This window comes from Centropristis striata, chromosome 8, assembly GCF_030273125.1.
Source record: "Centropristis striata isolate RG_2023a ecotype Rhode Island chromosome 8, C.striata_1.0, whole genome shotgun sequence".
NCBI lineage: Eukaryota > Metazoa > Chordata > Actinopteri > Perciformes > Serranidae > Centropristis > Centropristis striata.
In genome coordinates this window covers 11,441,285-11,458,076 of record NC_081524.1, presented here as the reverse complement: position 1 = coordinate 11,458,076, position 16,792 = coordinate 11,441,285, and the positions used below count along the sequence as shown (strand labels likewise).

The 16,792-nt window shown below is 37.9% G+C and overlaps 1 protein-coding gene across 1 annotated transcript in view; it reads right to left on the bottom strand.

The window, feature by feature from the left end:
• lmtk3 (lemur tyrosine kinase 3) overlaps positions 1 to 16,572 on the bottom strand; it is a 30,875-nt gene extending 14,303 nt beyond the window's left edge. The window contains exons 1-10 of the mRNA XM_059339114.1: positions 16,364 to 16,572; positions 13,523 to 13,656; positions 12,166 to 12,313; positions 10,913 to 10,986; positions 10,587 to 10,705; positions 8,509 to 8,596; positions 5,246 to 5,394; positions 5,069 to 5,153; positions 3,806 to 3,927; positions 63 to 212 (exon numbers count right to left, since the gene is read on the bottom strand). Coding sequence (XP_059195097.1) covers positions 63 to 212; positions 3,806 to 3,927; positions 5,069 to 5,153; positions 5,246 to 5,394; positions 8,509 to 8,596; positions 10,587 to 10,705; positions 10,913 to 10,986; positions 12,166 to 12,313; positions 13,523 to 13,656; positions 16,364 to 16,454 — 1,160 coding nt within the window. The 5' untranslated portion in view covers positions 16,455 to 16,572. The remainder of the gene's footprint in view (positions 1 to 62; positions 213 to 3,805; positions 3,928 to 5,068; positions 5,154 to 5,245; positions 5,395 to 8,508; positions 8,597 to 10,586; positions 10,706 to 10,912; positions 10,987 to 12,165; positions 12,314 to 13,522; positions 13,657 to 16,363) is intronic.
• Between the last annotated feature and the right edge of the window lie 220 nt (positions 16,573 to 16,792).

Here is a 16,792-nt window from a genome sequence, read left to right as displayed (position 1 = left end):
ATCACTTCCCATTAACATAATCATCATTTATGCACAGCTTCACTTAGTGGATGAGTACTGACCAGTAGTCTGCGTGGGACAGTTTGAGTCTGGGCTGGGCCAGGGTGATCTGTCTCTCCCTAATGACGAAGGTCAGCACCTCTTCGTCGCTCAGGTGTCTGTGTGGCTGAGAGCCAAACTCAAACAGCTCCCATATAACCACCCCCAACGACCTGCAGGGAGAGAAGGTGGAGAGACGGTGAGAGACAGAACTTCACACCAACACCTTGTGTCATAAAGAGCTTTAACAGGAGGCATAATAATAAAATAAAATAAAAAAACAGGTGAGAAATAATTTTGTTGCTTATGTTAGTACAGTTGTGTCATCAGTGGTGGAAGAAGTATTTAAATATTTTACTAAAATAAAAGTAAGAATACTGCAGTGAAAAAAACAGGTGTTGCAATCAATATTTACCTAAGTATGCATGTGTTATCATCCAAATATACTAAGTGTAATTTTATTCAATATGCAGAATTCCAGAATTGTATTTGTTTTATAATATATTTAGTGATGCATTAATGTGCTCATGGCTTTAATGTTTGCTGGTGGAGGTTACTTTTAGTACTTTATATACTGTATTTTGCTTTGTAGTTTAACCTAGAAATACATCTGCAAAGATTAGGAGATTAATCAATTTGTTGTCAACTATTAAATTAATCACCAAATATGTTGGTAATTTCAATATTCGGTTTGAGTATTTCTTTTGTTTTCAAGAAAAAAGTAAATAACAGCTAATTAATATGAATACGTGCTGGCTTATTTACTCTTGACATTAGATAATAGTCATCTTGGGATTTTGGAAACACTCATTGACACTTTTCACAGTTTTCTGAGATTTTATAGACCGAACAACTAATCGATTGATGGAGAAAATACTCCGTTAATCAAAAATGAAAATAATCATAAGTTACAACCCAGATTCCAAAAAAGTTGGAATGCTGTAAAAAAAAAAAAAAGCATTAAATTCAGAATTCAGAGTGTATATTGACAAAAAAACAAAAGTTTATCAGTTTGAATAAAAAATATATTCTCTTTGTACAGTCTTAAATATAATAGATGTCCCAAAGGATTAGCGAGTGATTGCATTCTGTTTAAATAACATTTTAATATGTGTGTGTTCATAGCAACTTGTAACAAAAGCTATTATATATAAATATAGCAAAGTAAAAAGTACAACATTTGCCAGACAAAATGAGGAAGAATTGAAGTATAAAGTTGCAAAAAATGTAAATTCTGAGGAAAAGTACAATCACCTCAAATGTGTTTTCGTAAATGTAAAATAGGTGTTATATTATTCAAGTAAAAAGCATGTTTGTAAAAGGATTAAGATAATGAATATCTTTCTTAGATTTCATGCCCTCATTTCTTCTGTGAGAGTAAAGAGCTCTCTTCCTCTCGCTGTGTGTTTTGTTCCCAGGATGTTTACTTGTTGGTTCAATAAAGTGAAGATGTAATATCGGAGGCCAGGCAATGGCCATAAAACTGCTGACAAACTGAAGGACCTTCAGATTCTTCTTCACCAAAATTGAGGTCACACTGATCTTTAAAGGAAGGCTTATGTAAGAGTCTGTGGTTTGATTTGTTTGAGAAATATTTCTGCCTTTGTGTCTTTACTTCCACTAAGCTTCATTTTAAGATTCCAAAGAGTTTAAGTATTTGGGCAAAAATCAAAGCTTGTTACTGAGACTACAGACAAGACTTTTCAAAGAGCATTTTAGATTATTTACACACAGTTTCAATACATTCAGCGCTCAGAACATCTGATCCTCAAGATGATTTAAATAACACAGACATTAAGAGGTGGATTTACTTTGTTTTCCACAGAAAAACGAGGGTTTTTGACAAGCGCTGCTGGTGTTTTATGGACTGATACTGGTTTAATAGGTGAATATAAAAAACAACATTATAAGACCAATTGAGAAGAAAATACAATATATACGAAATGCACTCACAGCCATTCTATAGGGTGCATCTGGAGGGCAATTCATTTTCCCAAGGATCCCCCCTTGAGATACTGTGAAGGTTATGGAGGACCGGAACTAAATTTTGCTCAATATTAATTTCATCGCTTTATAAAATGCAGTAAATTATCTGGTTTTGAGCTGCTACAGGTAAAAATACATGTTATGATGAGAGTAGAGTAGTGATAACTCCAATCATTATCTCACTTTTGCATTTATTTTAAACACAACATGCATTCAAACCATAAAAACAATATAGAGCATGTATGTTATGCAGTAAACCTGCAATATAATAAGTGTTTTTCACAAGGTAGCAAGGTAACTCAGTGTTTTTTGTGGAAAACATTTTTGTGCAGGTGCGTACATGCAAGCACATACGTAAATCGCCTTCAAAATAAAAGCACTGCAGTTGTATTGATTTATAATTTCCGGGTAGGGCCGTATAAGGACAGCCAACGGGCCAGACGTGGCCCCCGGGCCGCCTAATGCTCAGGTCTGATCTATAGCGTCAGCAACCTTTACTAATGAAAGAGCCATTGTTGGCGAAAAATGGAGAAAAAAATGTTGCAATGGAGCTGCAAAACGTATTCTTTCACTAGGTCTAGGTCATAATGTGCATTTATTCACATGATTTCGTAAGAATGCGAGTACAAAAGTGCAAATAAGAGTCTGGACACTGAAGAAATATCTCAGGAGATTTTGAATCGAAAGCTTGCCGAGCTAGGGAAACTAGACTTGAAGTCGGCGAAATTTAGAGGTTAAGGCGTAGTTGACTAAAATGTTGAAGCATTTTCTTGTAATAGCGTATAAGCTAAACATTTTTACAATTAAAGAATACAAAGTGCTTTGAGCCTACAGCAATGACAAATGAAAATGAAAATGTAAAGAAATAACCATTCATTTTGTATTTTTTTTGTCACAGCCACACCTGATCTATACGATCTAATGCAATCCAGTACAACAGCTCTGCCAGTTTATATTGGCCAGTTTTTGATAATTCAACTATATCTTTATTTCTAAGTTTGTAGTTAGTGGTGGTTTTGTACTGTAGTAGGTTTTTTTTTAGATAAAATCTTGTTCTAATATGCTTCCCCCTTCCTTCAACCTCAGTAATAAATATAGTCATGGAAAAAAATTGTTGATAATAACCAAAATCATTATTAAAAAAACATGGAAAATGGCTAGATAACAGCTCTTACTACTCTTATGAGCTATTTTTGTTTTTATCATTACATTTGTCCAAGCATATTACCTACCTTACCAAATAATACTTTAGTTGTACCAGGCATTAAAATGAACAAGAAATTGAAGAAAACAAGGGTCTAATACATTTTTCCATGACTGTGTAATTAAAGTTCAACCTCAGACAGGTTTCAAAACATGCAAAAATACTCTCTGAGCCGGCTTTCAATCTGCAGCGGTGGTTTTGGCATGTGGTCTATTTTCTCCCAAGAAAACAACTGAGAGATTCAACCACATGTTTTTGGGCCTCCAGACTGAACTGATGAGTCTGTTGTGCACTAAATTCTGTTACTAGCAGCCATATCAGAATATAAATTGCTGCTCGCATCTTTATGCAATCTTTATGAATTTATTCACACTGTTTGTTTTAGAGAACATAAACATAAAAAAAAATTCTGAATGGAGAGTGTCTATACAGTTACACCTCTCTGGTGTAACTCGACATCATCATTTTTAATACATAGAAGTTATTGCAGAGCTGTTTTACTGGATTTATTATGCAGTGGATTACAGGTGTAGCTGAGTGTATATTAACTTGACAGACAACAGCTCTAAAACATACCACACATTGCTGGTCTTGGTTTGGTCGGTGACGATGAGAGATCCTCTGTACTCCTCCAGCAGCTCCGGAGCGATCCAGCGCAGTGGGATCCACAGCTTGTCTGGAGTCAGGTAATAGTCCTCCTTCACAAAGATATATACTAAGAATTATTTAAATACTGAAGAAAACAGGTGACAAAACAAAAGCTTCATGGTTTCTGAAATTACAAGTTTTACATTTCTATTTTATTTTAAATAATTTCTTGACTTGCTTTTCCTGTTTCTATTGAGGTATAATATAGATATTTTCTCTGTATTTTTGTCTATAATTTTATAATTTTTTAAACTTTATTTATCCATAATTTAGAATATATCTGCTATGGTCTGCTGTGTTTGTTTTGTGTAAGCTTTCCAAGATTTTCCCTTTACAGTTACTTCATTTTTTCTTTCTTTTCTTTTTTTTTTATTCTTTCTTCCCCTCTTTATTCTTTATTAACGATCAACAAAAGGACCTTTGAAAGATAAATACAGAATTCAAACATCTGGTAGTGTGCATGGATAGATCCTAAACTTATTATAGGGTTTATTTTACTTATGATCTTTTCAAATAGATAACTATAATAAGATAAGATAAGAATAAATAAGATAATTACAGTACAAGGCGATAAAATTGAAAGGGTCACAGCTTATACATATTTAGGGATCACTATTGATCAGAAGCTATCATTTGAACCCCATATTGAAACCGTTGTGACAAAACTGAAACTAAAATAAGGATTATTTTTCAGAAACAAATCTTGCTTGTCTTATCAGTCGAGGAAATATTTGATTTCTGCAACTTTCTTTTCGTTCTGCAACATGTGTCGAAACCAAACTCAATATGTTCGACTTTCTAAAAATATTGTACAGATGCTGGTGCCAAGAGAGAGAACGGAGTTAGGTAAGAAAGCTTTTAGTTACGCCACTCTTTTATCATGGAACATTTTGCAAAAGGACTGAAAACTGTCTGATTGATTCTAAAGGACAAAGAAACCTCTTCCCTCGGTCAGTGTGACTGCTCCTTATAAGGCTACTGAGGCTCCCTCAGTGTTGTTGTGATGGCTGTATTTGTATTTAGTGTTTGTGATAACTGTGTTTAAATGTTGTAACTTGTCTCTTTTTATGTTGCTTTCTTGGCCAGGTCTCTCTTGGAAAAGAGATTTTTTTTAAATCTCAATGAGACTTTTTACCTGGTTAAATAAAGGATATAAATATTTCAGAAAAATACCATCAAAGACCCACTAACCTTATAATGGTTGTGTGAAAGGCCGTAGTCACCTATTCTAACAGTGAGGTCGGAGGTCAGCAGGCAGTTTCTTAAAGCCAGATCGCTGCAGAGAGGAGAACACACACTCCAACAATCACACAGCGAACAGAGACACAATCTTGCTTTAAAGACTTGGGTGCTGAAGTCAGGACTGACCTGTGGATGTAGTTGTTTTCATGGAGGTGCAGCAGACCAGAGGTGATCTCAAAAGCCATTCTCTGAAGAGTCAAGAGGTCCCGAGTCGGCAGGTCAGGGGTCATCCCGTCTGACTTACGCTGGGCTCTCAGATACCTCTTCAGGTCGCCCTGGTTAAACATCACAACAGGATCACAGGTGATGAATAGCATGCAGACTTTAATGCACAATATATATGTTTAGGGTCTCTCAATCAAAACAATTACAAAAGACAAGTTTGGTGATGTAGTGTGGGATCATGGGAGCTGTGGTCTTCATCACTCTCATTGCTCTTATAGCCGTCAGCTTCTCACAGTTCAGATTCCTTCATCGTTCAGGAGGTTTTTACTCTGAGCCAAATTATCCTCAGAAGTCTCCTCCTCTCAAACACAAACAAACCCGGTGATTAAAACTGGTAAAAACACTAAAATAAAGCAGCTTCATGTCTAAAATCAGGACGTTGATGACTTAGGATCCAGACGTCTGATGACTAAAATCCTTCATCCGATTAAAATATATAGTTTCAAATATAGTTTGTGCGGAAATGTGGGTTAAAAAAAAAAAAGGCAGTTTCGGTCTTTCTATATTGTATATATCATTCCTAATTCTGATATTTCTTCTTGTTTAAATTAATACTTTTACATTTCTTCTGGTTTATATTGCTTGTTTACTATTTATTGATGCTTCTTTCTGTTTTTGCTGTACACTTTTGCTGCTGTAAAACTGAATATTTCCCTGTTGTGTAACTAATGAAGAAATATCTTATCTTGTCTCTTATTTTCTAGTAGACAACCACAATGGTGATGCATTTGACGCTTATGAGAAGCGACCACATAAAACGGAACATTATCTTGATTAAAGTTATACATTTCTCTCAAGTTTGAAAATTGTTGGAAACATTTGGGATTATAAGTACACAACAAAATATATAACAGACGTCTTGTCGTTTACAGACATTTTAATGCGGAAAAGTAACATATTATACTTTTAAGTAGAAGATGAGTTATTGTTTGGCCATAAGAGCACGTTCCAAGTACTTGTGCCCTTCTCCTAAAACAGAGATAAAACTAGCAGGCAACACCGTGCAGGCAAAGAGAATATTTGTGACTTCTGCAGTAAATATGTCCCTTTTTAGGTGTTTTCCATCACAGAGCCTCAAAAGCAGCAGGGGAATTAGTAATGAGCTGGCAGCCTTTGTATTAGTCATTTGTGCTTGGGGAAGGGCAAGGATATAAAATGAGGACTATATAAAAAGGATGGAAAATATCCGTGAGGAAAGGACAATAGGAGACTTTATCAAACAGGATAATAGCCGTCTAGCAGGCCCCCGGTGTTGTTTGGTTTCTCTCGCTGTGTTGCTGTAATTGATCTGCTTGTGTCTTTGTTTGGCCTGAGAGTCCACTCATATGGTTTCCTTAATCAGTCAGTGATTAAGCCAGCTGAGGGAAGGAAAACAAACCAATCGTACCGATGCAAAGCAGATTTCAGTGACACTGGAACATCTTTGATTCTAATAATTTAATCATTCCTGCAAAAATAATATGCAGAGCTACTCACACATAGTAAAATTACATTGAAATGAATTCTAACCTCATGATAATAACCTAAACACTGCAACTATAACACAATTGAAGATGGAATAATAGCTTTCATGCATTTGGTTTAAAGCCGCGTCACATTTAGCACTTTGTTTTTAGACAGGGTTCCCACACCGTCTTAAACATCAAATTCAAGGACTTTTCAAGGGCTTTCCAGGCCCAGTTCTCTCAAAATTAGGGGCCCAAAACAGTGACACTGATCAAGGTTATTTACTGTGAAACCCTGTGAATTTATTTAATGAGAACTAGCAGGCGTGGCTGTTTGCTGCGGTTTAACCGGCATCATTCAGCTTCAATCACTGACAGACATGCAGACAGCGGAACGTAGCCTATTTACTAAAATCAAGTAGAAATATATATATATATATATATATATATATATATATATATATATATATATATATATATATATATATATATATATATATATATATATTAGCTACAGGCTAGAAGGTTTACCTAATAAAGATGCAATGTGGTCTTCAGCTGTTGTAGCCTGTCTGCCTGTGATGCTCTTCTGCATACTTTGGTTGTAACAAGTGTTTATTTAAGTTACTGTTGCCTTTCTATCATCTTGAACCCATTTTACTATTCTCCTCTGACCTCTGGCACCAAACAAAAGAACTGCCGCTTCTCTTTTTTCTGACCATTCTCTGTAAACCCTAGAGATGGTTGTGTGTGAAAATCCCAGTAGATCAGCAGTTTCTGAAATACTCAGACCAACAACCATGCCACGATCAAAGCCACTTAAATCACCTTTCTTCCCCATTCTGAACTTCCTCTACTTGTGCTACTTTTATGCTAACTTTACAATTATCAAATGCAGCCACAGTGATGGTTGTTAAAGGGAAACTATGCCCACAATTCATCCATGTCTAAGACAGTCCAGAAACTTTAGTGAACAGAACAAACTCTCTCAGAAATCCAAAAACTAGAGCACTGAAACTCAAATTTGTGACATCTAACTGGATATTTTCTCTTTTTCTGACCATTTGCTGTAAACACTAGAGATGGTTGTGTGTGAAAATCCCAGTAGATCAGCAGTTTCTGAAATACTAAGAGCAGCGTGTCTGCAACCAACAATCACGGTACGTTCAAAGTCACTTAAATCATCTTTTTTATCTCCATTCTGAAGCTCCGTTTGAATTCAGCAGCTTGTCTTCACCATGTCTACATCCCTACATGCATCCCTCCTGAGTTGGTGCCATGTGATTAGCTGATTAGATAGTTGCATTAACCAGCAGTTGAACCGGTGTACATAATAAAGTGGCCAGTGAGTGAATAAATTCCAGCACTTTTCATCGACCAATGTCAATATACAGTATGTCTACATTCTTTCCTTCAACTTCACAACGTTTATAGTATTTCAAGGACCCTTGGGAACCATTTGAGAGAACCAACGCACCTCCAAAGATAACATATTAATTGTGCACAGATTGTGAAAAAACAAACAAACAAACAAATGAAGCCCAAACAACAAATTTTGCACTGTGTTACATTAATATGACACACTACAATGTTTGCAATAATGATGAAGTTATTTCAAAACACCAGCCTTTTTAAGAAGTGTTTGTGTCATTTTTTTCTGCCTCACCTATGTTCAATTTCCCTTTTGTCCCATATTTAAAACAGCAACTCTGCACTCACCAGCTGACAGAACTCCATCACCAGGAGGAAGGGGATGCTCTCACTGCACTGCCCCAAACACTGGAGGATGTTCGGATGTTTAAGGCTCCTAAAGGGAGAAAGAGAAACCAGAGATAGATTACATAGAGAGAAAGAGAGAGATAGACAGAGGCACTGCAGCAAATAAAATGTGAGTGAAAGTTAGAAAATGGAAATAAAGCATATAGGTGTTTTGTATGTTTCGCTTGTTGTTTTGTTTGGTGGGTGTGTTTACATCACACACACAAAAGAAAACAGGACAAGGAGGAGGGTTTGTGTCTCAGCAAGAGCAGAAGAAACAGGAGCTGTAAACAGCATATGGATGTGTGTGAAAATGACTCCTTGTGGGTGTATGTGTGTGTGTATGTGTGTGTGTGTGTGTGTGTGTGTGTGTGTGTGTGTGTGTGTGTAGGGATGGTGGTGGTGGCTGTTGTGGTTTTTGCCCAGAGATAGGAACAGAGAAAAAGAACAGACAGCCCTGTCCTTGGATGCTTCCTGTGTGTGTGTGTGTGTGTGTGTGTGTGTGTGTGTGTGTGTGTGTGAGGGAGAGAAGGACGGCCAAGATGCTACTTGGATCCTGAGTCAAACTAAATAGGTCGGTGCAGTTCTCATCTTGCAGGACAAGTTTTATTATCATGTACCTACAGTAACATTACCAGTAAGTACACAACAAAACATTAAAACACTATTTTTATAGTGTAAACCGGCATATTGTTGCTGCTTTTATCAATGATTTAAGTGAATTAACAAGCAATAAAAGGCACCATTCATCATCTGAATTGTAGGTTTTGCCAATACAGCCTGACTTTGGCTGCTATTAACAGTAGCTTATAGTCGTCAGTTCAATAATGTTAGACTTCTCTCTACTCAAGCTACTATTATGCTAAATTACAGTCATCAAATGCAGCCACAGTGCCCAAAATTCATCCTTGTTATTCTCAGGTCTAAGACAGTTCAGAAATTTTAGTGAACATCACAAACTCTCTCAGAAATCCAAAAACTAGAGCGCTGAAACTCAAATTTTTGTGACGTCTGTTACTGCTTTATAGACAATGAATAGACCAATCATTTGTATACAAACATTGACAATGATCGCGAAGAAAACTAGCTGGCAAAAAAAGACTACATTCTCACAGGACTTTTTCTTTATTTTACTATCGAAATGCTGTCTTGATATTACAACAATTTGTCACTCGGGGAAAGGCAAGCATAAAAAGTTTTATCGGTACCTTTCGGCTTTTGGCAGCCCAACAGATTACAACTCTTCCTGTGAATAAAGTTTCTCGTATATTTAAGCCTACTTCCTATGTGTGTGTGCAATCGAGTGTAACACTAGAATGACTTTTTCTGATAAGAGGTCTATTGGGAAAGATGTTATAGATGACACAAGGAGTACCCAGAGGAATGTTTCTGTAGTAGAAATGAGAAATCTATAATAAAATAAAACCTCATTTGGATATATGAAAGAAAGCAAACATTCTGAAAACCTGTTACCCATTCACTGTCTATGGAGCGGCTCCAGATTTTAAACTAAAGCCATGGAAAAAGATATTAGACCAACCTTGTTTTCTTCAGTTTCTTGTTCATTTTAATGCCTGGTACAAATAAAGGTACATTTGTTTGTACAAATATAATGATAACAACAACATTTAAGAGCTGATATCTAGCCATTTTCCATGGTTTTCTTGATAATAATAACCAAAATCATTATCAAGAAAACCATGGAAAAATGGCTAGAAATCAGCTCTTAAATTATACTCTTTTGAGCTATTTTTGTTGTTATCATTATATTTATCCAAACAAATGTACCTTTAGTTGTACCAGGCATTAAAATGAACAAAAAATTGAAGAAAAAAGGTGGTCTAGTAATTTTTTTCCTGACTGTATATGACATCACCAGTAGAGATTAACTTCTCTGGTTTCTGGCTTTAATAGTGACTGAACTCTCCTCTACCATGTGAATAACAGATTAGAGTTCTTCATTAAGGTGGTGTTCCCCTTTAAAAGTAACATAGTCTTGTCTCCAAAATGGCTACCCAAGTTTCAGCAGTTTCCCTCACCTGTACGGCTCAGACTCGGCCAAGAACTTCCTCTGCTCCAGAGGGCTGGCGCTGACACGCAGCTCCTTCACCACGGCCTGAGAGGAGCTGCAGTCGCACAGCACTTCAGCCAGGATCACCTAGGAGAGATCGATGGGCAATAACATGGGAGAGTGCCCAGGAGAGGCAGTAAAAGAACTATTTTGAGTTAAGACTCCTGATCTGGTCGCTGGCCAGCATTAAATATAACAGAGCAGAGCATGCTGCTAGACAGACAATCTATCATGTGAGTCGTGTTTTACATTAAAACACAATGATATCTGAATGTGAGAGGACAAGCGTCTTACCTTTCCGAACCAGCCATTTCCTATCTCCTGGAGATAGTTTAGAGTGTGTCTTTTGAAGCACTGAGACTTGGAGTCTGTAAAAAAAAGAGGAGAAATAAAAAAAGATCAGGGTCACACACGTCGGCATTTCATTTTCTTTTTTGACATCAGAATTCACAAAAGGAGCAAAAATCACTTTAAGAGACTGATATACTTGGAGTGCTTTCTCTACTCAGAGAAAAATATTTACAGTGCCACGACCATCAAAGAAACATTAAATATCGCTTCAGACGTGTCCTAAGACTCGCTGCTTTGACTAATAATTTGAGCATGATATTGTCCTTTACAATTAGATTAAATCTACACCATATTCTCTTTTGAAAAATCCAGAATCTATGAATCAGTCCAAAAAGTTCAACTCCTCAACACAAGATGTTGTTGTTGTTGTTGTAATTCTATGTTTATAGACTATATCCAATTTTAACTGTTTTTTTTTAAATTCCTGTTAAAAAGAATGTACCAATTTGACACTTCAATTGTAACTCGTTTTCATTTTTAAGATTTAGTTGCCGGTGCATAATTTATCATTTTGATTAAAGATTATCATTTTTAATGATATTTTAGTTGTATATATTTTGTCTTATACAGTTAGGACAAATAATGTTTAAGTCAAGCCTCATGTTTGTGCTGTACACATAAAAAAATGACCACAGAAAGGCATAAAGGCTATTAAATAAACACTGCGCTCATATCAATATTCTGTACCGCTTCAAAGCTCAGGTAATGGTATCAATATCAGGCCATTTGTGCATCATACCAGTTGTGATGTAACAAAATCTTGCTCATATGTATATGTCTTAAACTCAGTTTTAACTTAAGCACAAAAAACATTCATCAGAAGAACATGAGGACAGACTTCCATTGCACATGCATCATAATTCACAGCAAAGGAACAATAAGAAAACACAAGACCTTTCCTGAGACAAAAACTCATAATGTGATACCATCCCTGCCTGTGGACAAACATCCAACTTGGCCTCCCTGTACGAAGCACTGATGCAGAATTTTGTCAGATCAAAGTTTCCACTTCATTGAACTTCAGTGGGGAGTCCAAATTCTACTGGTTGAACACTCGGTTTGAGACCTTTAATGGATCCACATCAGTGACTCAGGCAACAGACCATGAGGGAGTTTAATGCAGGACAGTACTTCAGCTTCATTCTGAGGGCTTTGTGCTGAAATGAGAGAACAGGAAAGTTGTTTCAGGTTGTTACCTGCTCCATCCTGCAGGGCGGGGCAGTTGGGCCTGTCTCTGACTGGTAAGGTGTAGACCTCAGGGAGCGAGGGACACGACGACAGGCTGTCCTCCTGGATGGGACTGGAGCCTCCAGAGCACTCCTCCCCGTCTGCATTGTCAAACTCCTGGTTGAGCAACAAAAACAAATCACAACACTGGTATGATTACAGCATAAAATAAGCTGTTTTCTGTCACATAATAACACGATTGGATTTAGCAGAAACTATCAAGGGCAGACAATGAAGGAGCAGCCACTCTGAACTAATGACACCCAGGACAACAACACGGTCGAAAAATGGAGGCTTAGTCAAGATTAGACTGAGGGATGGTTATTGACCATTTCTACTTCATTAAACGGATAGTTCAGATTCATTGAGGTGGGGTTGTATGAGGTACTTATCAACAGTCAGTGTATTAACTACAGTAGATGGAGGTCGGCACGCTCCCAGTTTGGAAAAGCAGGCAAAAGTAGCAACACAGAAGCAAAACAATGTACTGCTGTGAAGAGAAGCTGCAGCAAAATGTATTTTAGACACCTCAAAAAAATATCAGTTTAAGTGTACACTATATTTAGAATATTTTCACTGCTTTGCCTTAGTGTTGGACAGCCCTTTGGGACAGGTGACTGAAGCTGTTATATCCGTCTCTGCTGTCTTCAAAGCCACCAGACTCCATTAACAAAAACAATAATTTTACCCTGCACAACATTGGAGTTCATGGTCTGTTGTTGTCTGGATTGGTTACATTGTTTGTGTTATTAGGTGACTTTGGTGTCTAAAATGATTAGTTTGGATTCATGAAAGTCACACAATAATGCAAACAAACCATAGAAACAAACTAAACGATCCAAGAAATGATAAACCGGCAACTTTCGTGTTCTGCAAGGTTAAATTACTGTTTTTGTTAATGGAGTCTGGTGGCTTTTATCAGAGCATGTAAGCATTGGATAGTTTCTGTGTAAACTTAAACAGGGCTGTCCGACAGCAAGGTAAAGCGGTGAAAATATTCTAAACATAGCGTACACTTAAACTGATGTTTATTTTTTGCGGTGGCTGAAATAAATTTTGCTGCTGCCCCCCAACCACTGCAGTATGTTGCTTAGCTTCCTGCCTGTTTGTCCAAACTGGGGGCTTGCTTGCCATCTACTTCAGGTAATAACGTATCTCAAATTACCCCACTTCAAAAAACCCAAATTGTCCATTTAAATTGGAATCATTGAGTCCCGCTGTTTATCAAGTCAAGCTTGAATGAAAACCATCCCGGCATGCACAAAAGGTGTGACAAACAAAAGAAAGCAGAGAGGTGAATAGATCTCTTACATGTTGAAGACTTACATTGAACCCCACTCCTCCTCTCTTACAGCACAGGCAGGTCAAGAGCAGCAGGACAAAAGAGACGAGCCCCGAGCAAGAGATGAGGATGACGACGTAGGGTGGAGGAGAGAGGGATGCAGCCCTGGTCTGAGAAACTGAGAGGAAGACAGGAAGACAATACCATGGAGGAAAGGAGTTAATACTGAAATACAAGGGGACAAGGTGTTAGGTTTGAGTCAGTGAGAAGGAAGAGAGACTTCACTGAATCAGGAAAGTGTAAAATCTTGTTACACAGGTGTTTTGTTTAGAGGGAAACCATTGGAGCGTTTTCTAAGCGGCAGGTTTGGGGACACAGTGGAGAACCCCAATGGACAGCTTGCATCAGGGATTTAGGGGAATAAAAGCAGGAAAACAAACTAAGCTGAAGATAAATTGTCTGAATCAGTAAAAGAAAATAGAGACTGGAATCAAAGTTTGAAAGTGGGATAATATACCATTCCAGTAAGGAAAAAAGCACGGGGGGAAAGGGGAAATATCAGAAATGGCATTCCACTCAGGAAACACAGTTAAGAAGCAGGGGAGGGGTGGCTGGAGTTGTCATTTAGGTAAAAAAAGGAGCGCTAACTGGGAAGGGTTGGAAACTGGAAAAGAATTACTCAAATCAGGAAGGTTTACTACTCAGGTGAGAGAGGGAGGGATCGGGACATTTTGATATTTGTACCTCAACGTAGTCGATTGTGGGAAGTGAACCATCTGTAGAAAAGAAAAGGGGCAGGGCAGGGTGGTTACATACCCTTCAGGTATTATCTTTAGGCTTCATTTAGTAGCCAAAATATGTCAAACATTACATAACTTACGACAGATGACAAGAGAGAGGACACCTTGAAACAGAGAGGCACTCAACTCACACTCAACACAGTGAAGGACTTTTATATTAAATATAAACATTAATATTCAAACCATAGCCTATCTTTTCAAAGTCTGTGTTAATAAAGCAGCATTTAAGGCTTTACGTATATTTCATAACATTAAGAAGGTAGCTGGCAGGAATTTCACCACGTGTGTTCTCCAAACAATTCTTTAAAGCTTACTGATATTACTACAAACACATATTTAAAACAGTTGCTAATAAGGTTGTCACAATACCAGAATTTTAAACTTCAATGCAATACTAGAATTAAAAAATGATACTCGATACATCTTCAGATACCAAAAAAATCATAGACATACAAAAAAGGATAATTTCCTGTTATGCAAATTAATATAGATAAAATTTCCTGGTGCAGAAAAGGAGCACATTATAACACATTTGTAATATTAATAAGAATTAAGATTATTGTGAAACGATATACTGTGTTTTATACGTTAATTTCCTGGGTTGAAAATCAAATTATTTTTTGCAGCTTCAGTACATTAGATACTATTGAATGTTTAATTAACTGAGATTGTATAATTTTAAACACAAAAAGTATCAAGGTACCAATTCTTTTAACAACCTTACACTTAAAACAAACTTTATTAAAAGCTCAAATAACAATTAGCATGTGAAGTATTATAAATAATGTTACAATCACTCTCATCATGCTTTTTTTAAGTATGTGCTATATCCCAATTTCATGTTGCGTCCCTCTTACACAAATCTAAAAATACATTCATTCACAAGGTCATGATATTGTAAACACTGCATACATAAATTTCAAAGTATACTTAATAATTTACCAACTTAATAAATATTGTAAAAAGAGGACCAGCATTCCCCTAAAACTCTTCGACTTGAAGTGATGTTTCTTTTATTTTCACGATAAATATGTAGGCCTCATTTCTATCAACGCTTTTAGCACCTCTTGTGTATTCTTGTTTACAAAAAGTTGCAACACAAACAGAACAGGATCTCACTTGTTTCACACATCCTGCGCAAAGGTAAGTAAAGATGTGTTCAGCATATAAAACCACCTTCGTATCACAGTGGAGGCACACTGGTCCAATCTGTTGCTAATTAAAACACAACTGGTACTCTGGATTAGAATAAACTGTACATAAGCACTCTAGCATGAGTTTTAGCCCAAACCGAGACAAATACAGCTAATTGTTGATCATTGCACCTGCAAACTAAATATGAAAACTAAATAGCAGTTTGGTGCCCTAAACATGTCATGCACCACAAACATTTATCAGACGGATTCACTCCTGATGCACAATTCCTGTGCAGTGCTATTCTTTCATCTTTCCCTCGACAGATGTCCAGACAGACACTGCATATAAATAGGAACCTAACATAGGGCCTTTTCCACCAGCCCGGTGCCAGCCAGCAGCTCTTATCAAAACAATACACCACCAATACAATGACTGCACACATTACACAAACACAACACTCTGCCAGGTCTTGGGGGGAAGAAGGCACATTCATATTGAGAAAAATAAAGATGCCAGCAGTGGTTAATAGGCTAAATAATCTCCAGTGCCAAGCGGGGGCTATTTTTAGACCAAATATCTCGCACTGACCGACGGTTTTAGCCTGCTATTCATACAGTATATGCTGTTTTTAAATGCCATCGATGATGTGAGGCCCGAGATCGAAACACCTACCCCCCTCCCTCCCCTAATATTTTCATCACTGCATGCAAATATGGTACCCTACCCATCACCAAATCAGCCTCGCTCCTGTTTTGATTAAGTCAGCCACGTACTGCAATAATAATTCGCATTATGTCTCAGTCTGGCTGACAATACAGTATGTAGAGAGGCCTTTTCATAACTGACTACATCCCCCCTTCTCTGCTCCTTTCTCCAGCATCACTGACAGGTTTCCAAACCCCCCTCTTCTTCCTCCTCCTCCACCTCCTCTCCTCCGGCTGCGCTCACCTTCCCTCTGCGGGGCTCCGAGGGCTCTCTCCGGGCTGAAGTACGACATGATCCCCGCCAGCGCTACCATCACCCAGCAGTGTGGCCGCATCGTCGCCGCGTCCGGAGCAACAACAACACCATCCGAGCGACGCTGCCGACTGTCGGTGTCGGTGTCCTCCTCTCTCCCGTCACCCCCGCCACGGTCTGTGCCGTCTCCGGGCGCACGCTGTCTGTGTCTCCCCCCTCCGCTTTTTCTCCTAATAATAAAGAGCGTCTCCTTGCCTTCCTTGTTGTGCTCTCCCCCCTCCCGCCTCCTCCTCCTCTCTCTCCTCCTCCTCCCCCCTGCTCTAATCCGCAATTAAACACGGTGTGCGAGATGCTCTATTGTGCGTCCTCAGTCCGCCGCTCGCTGCACATACATTACTGCTCTGCCTCTGTCTGTGTGCA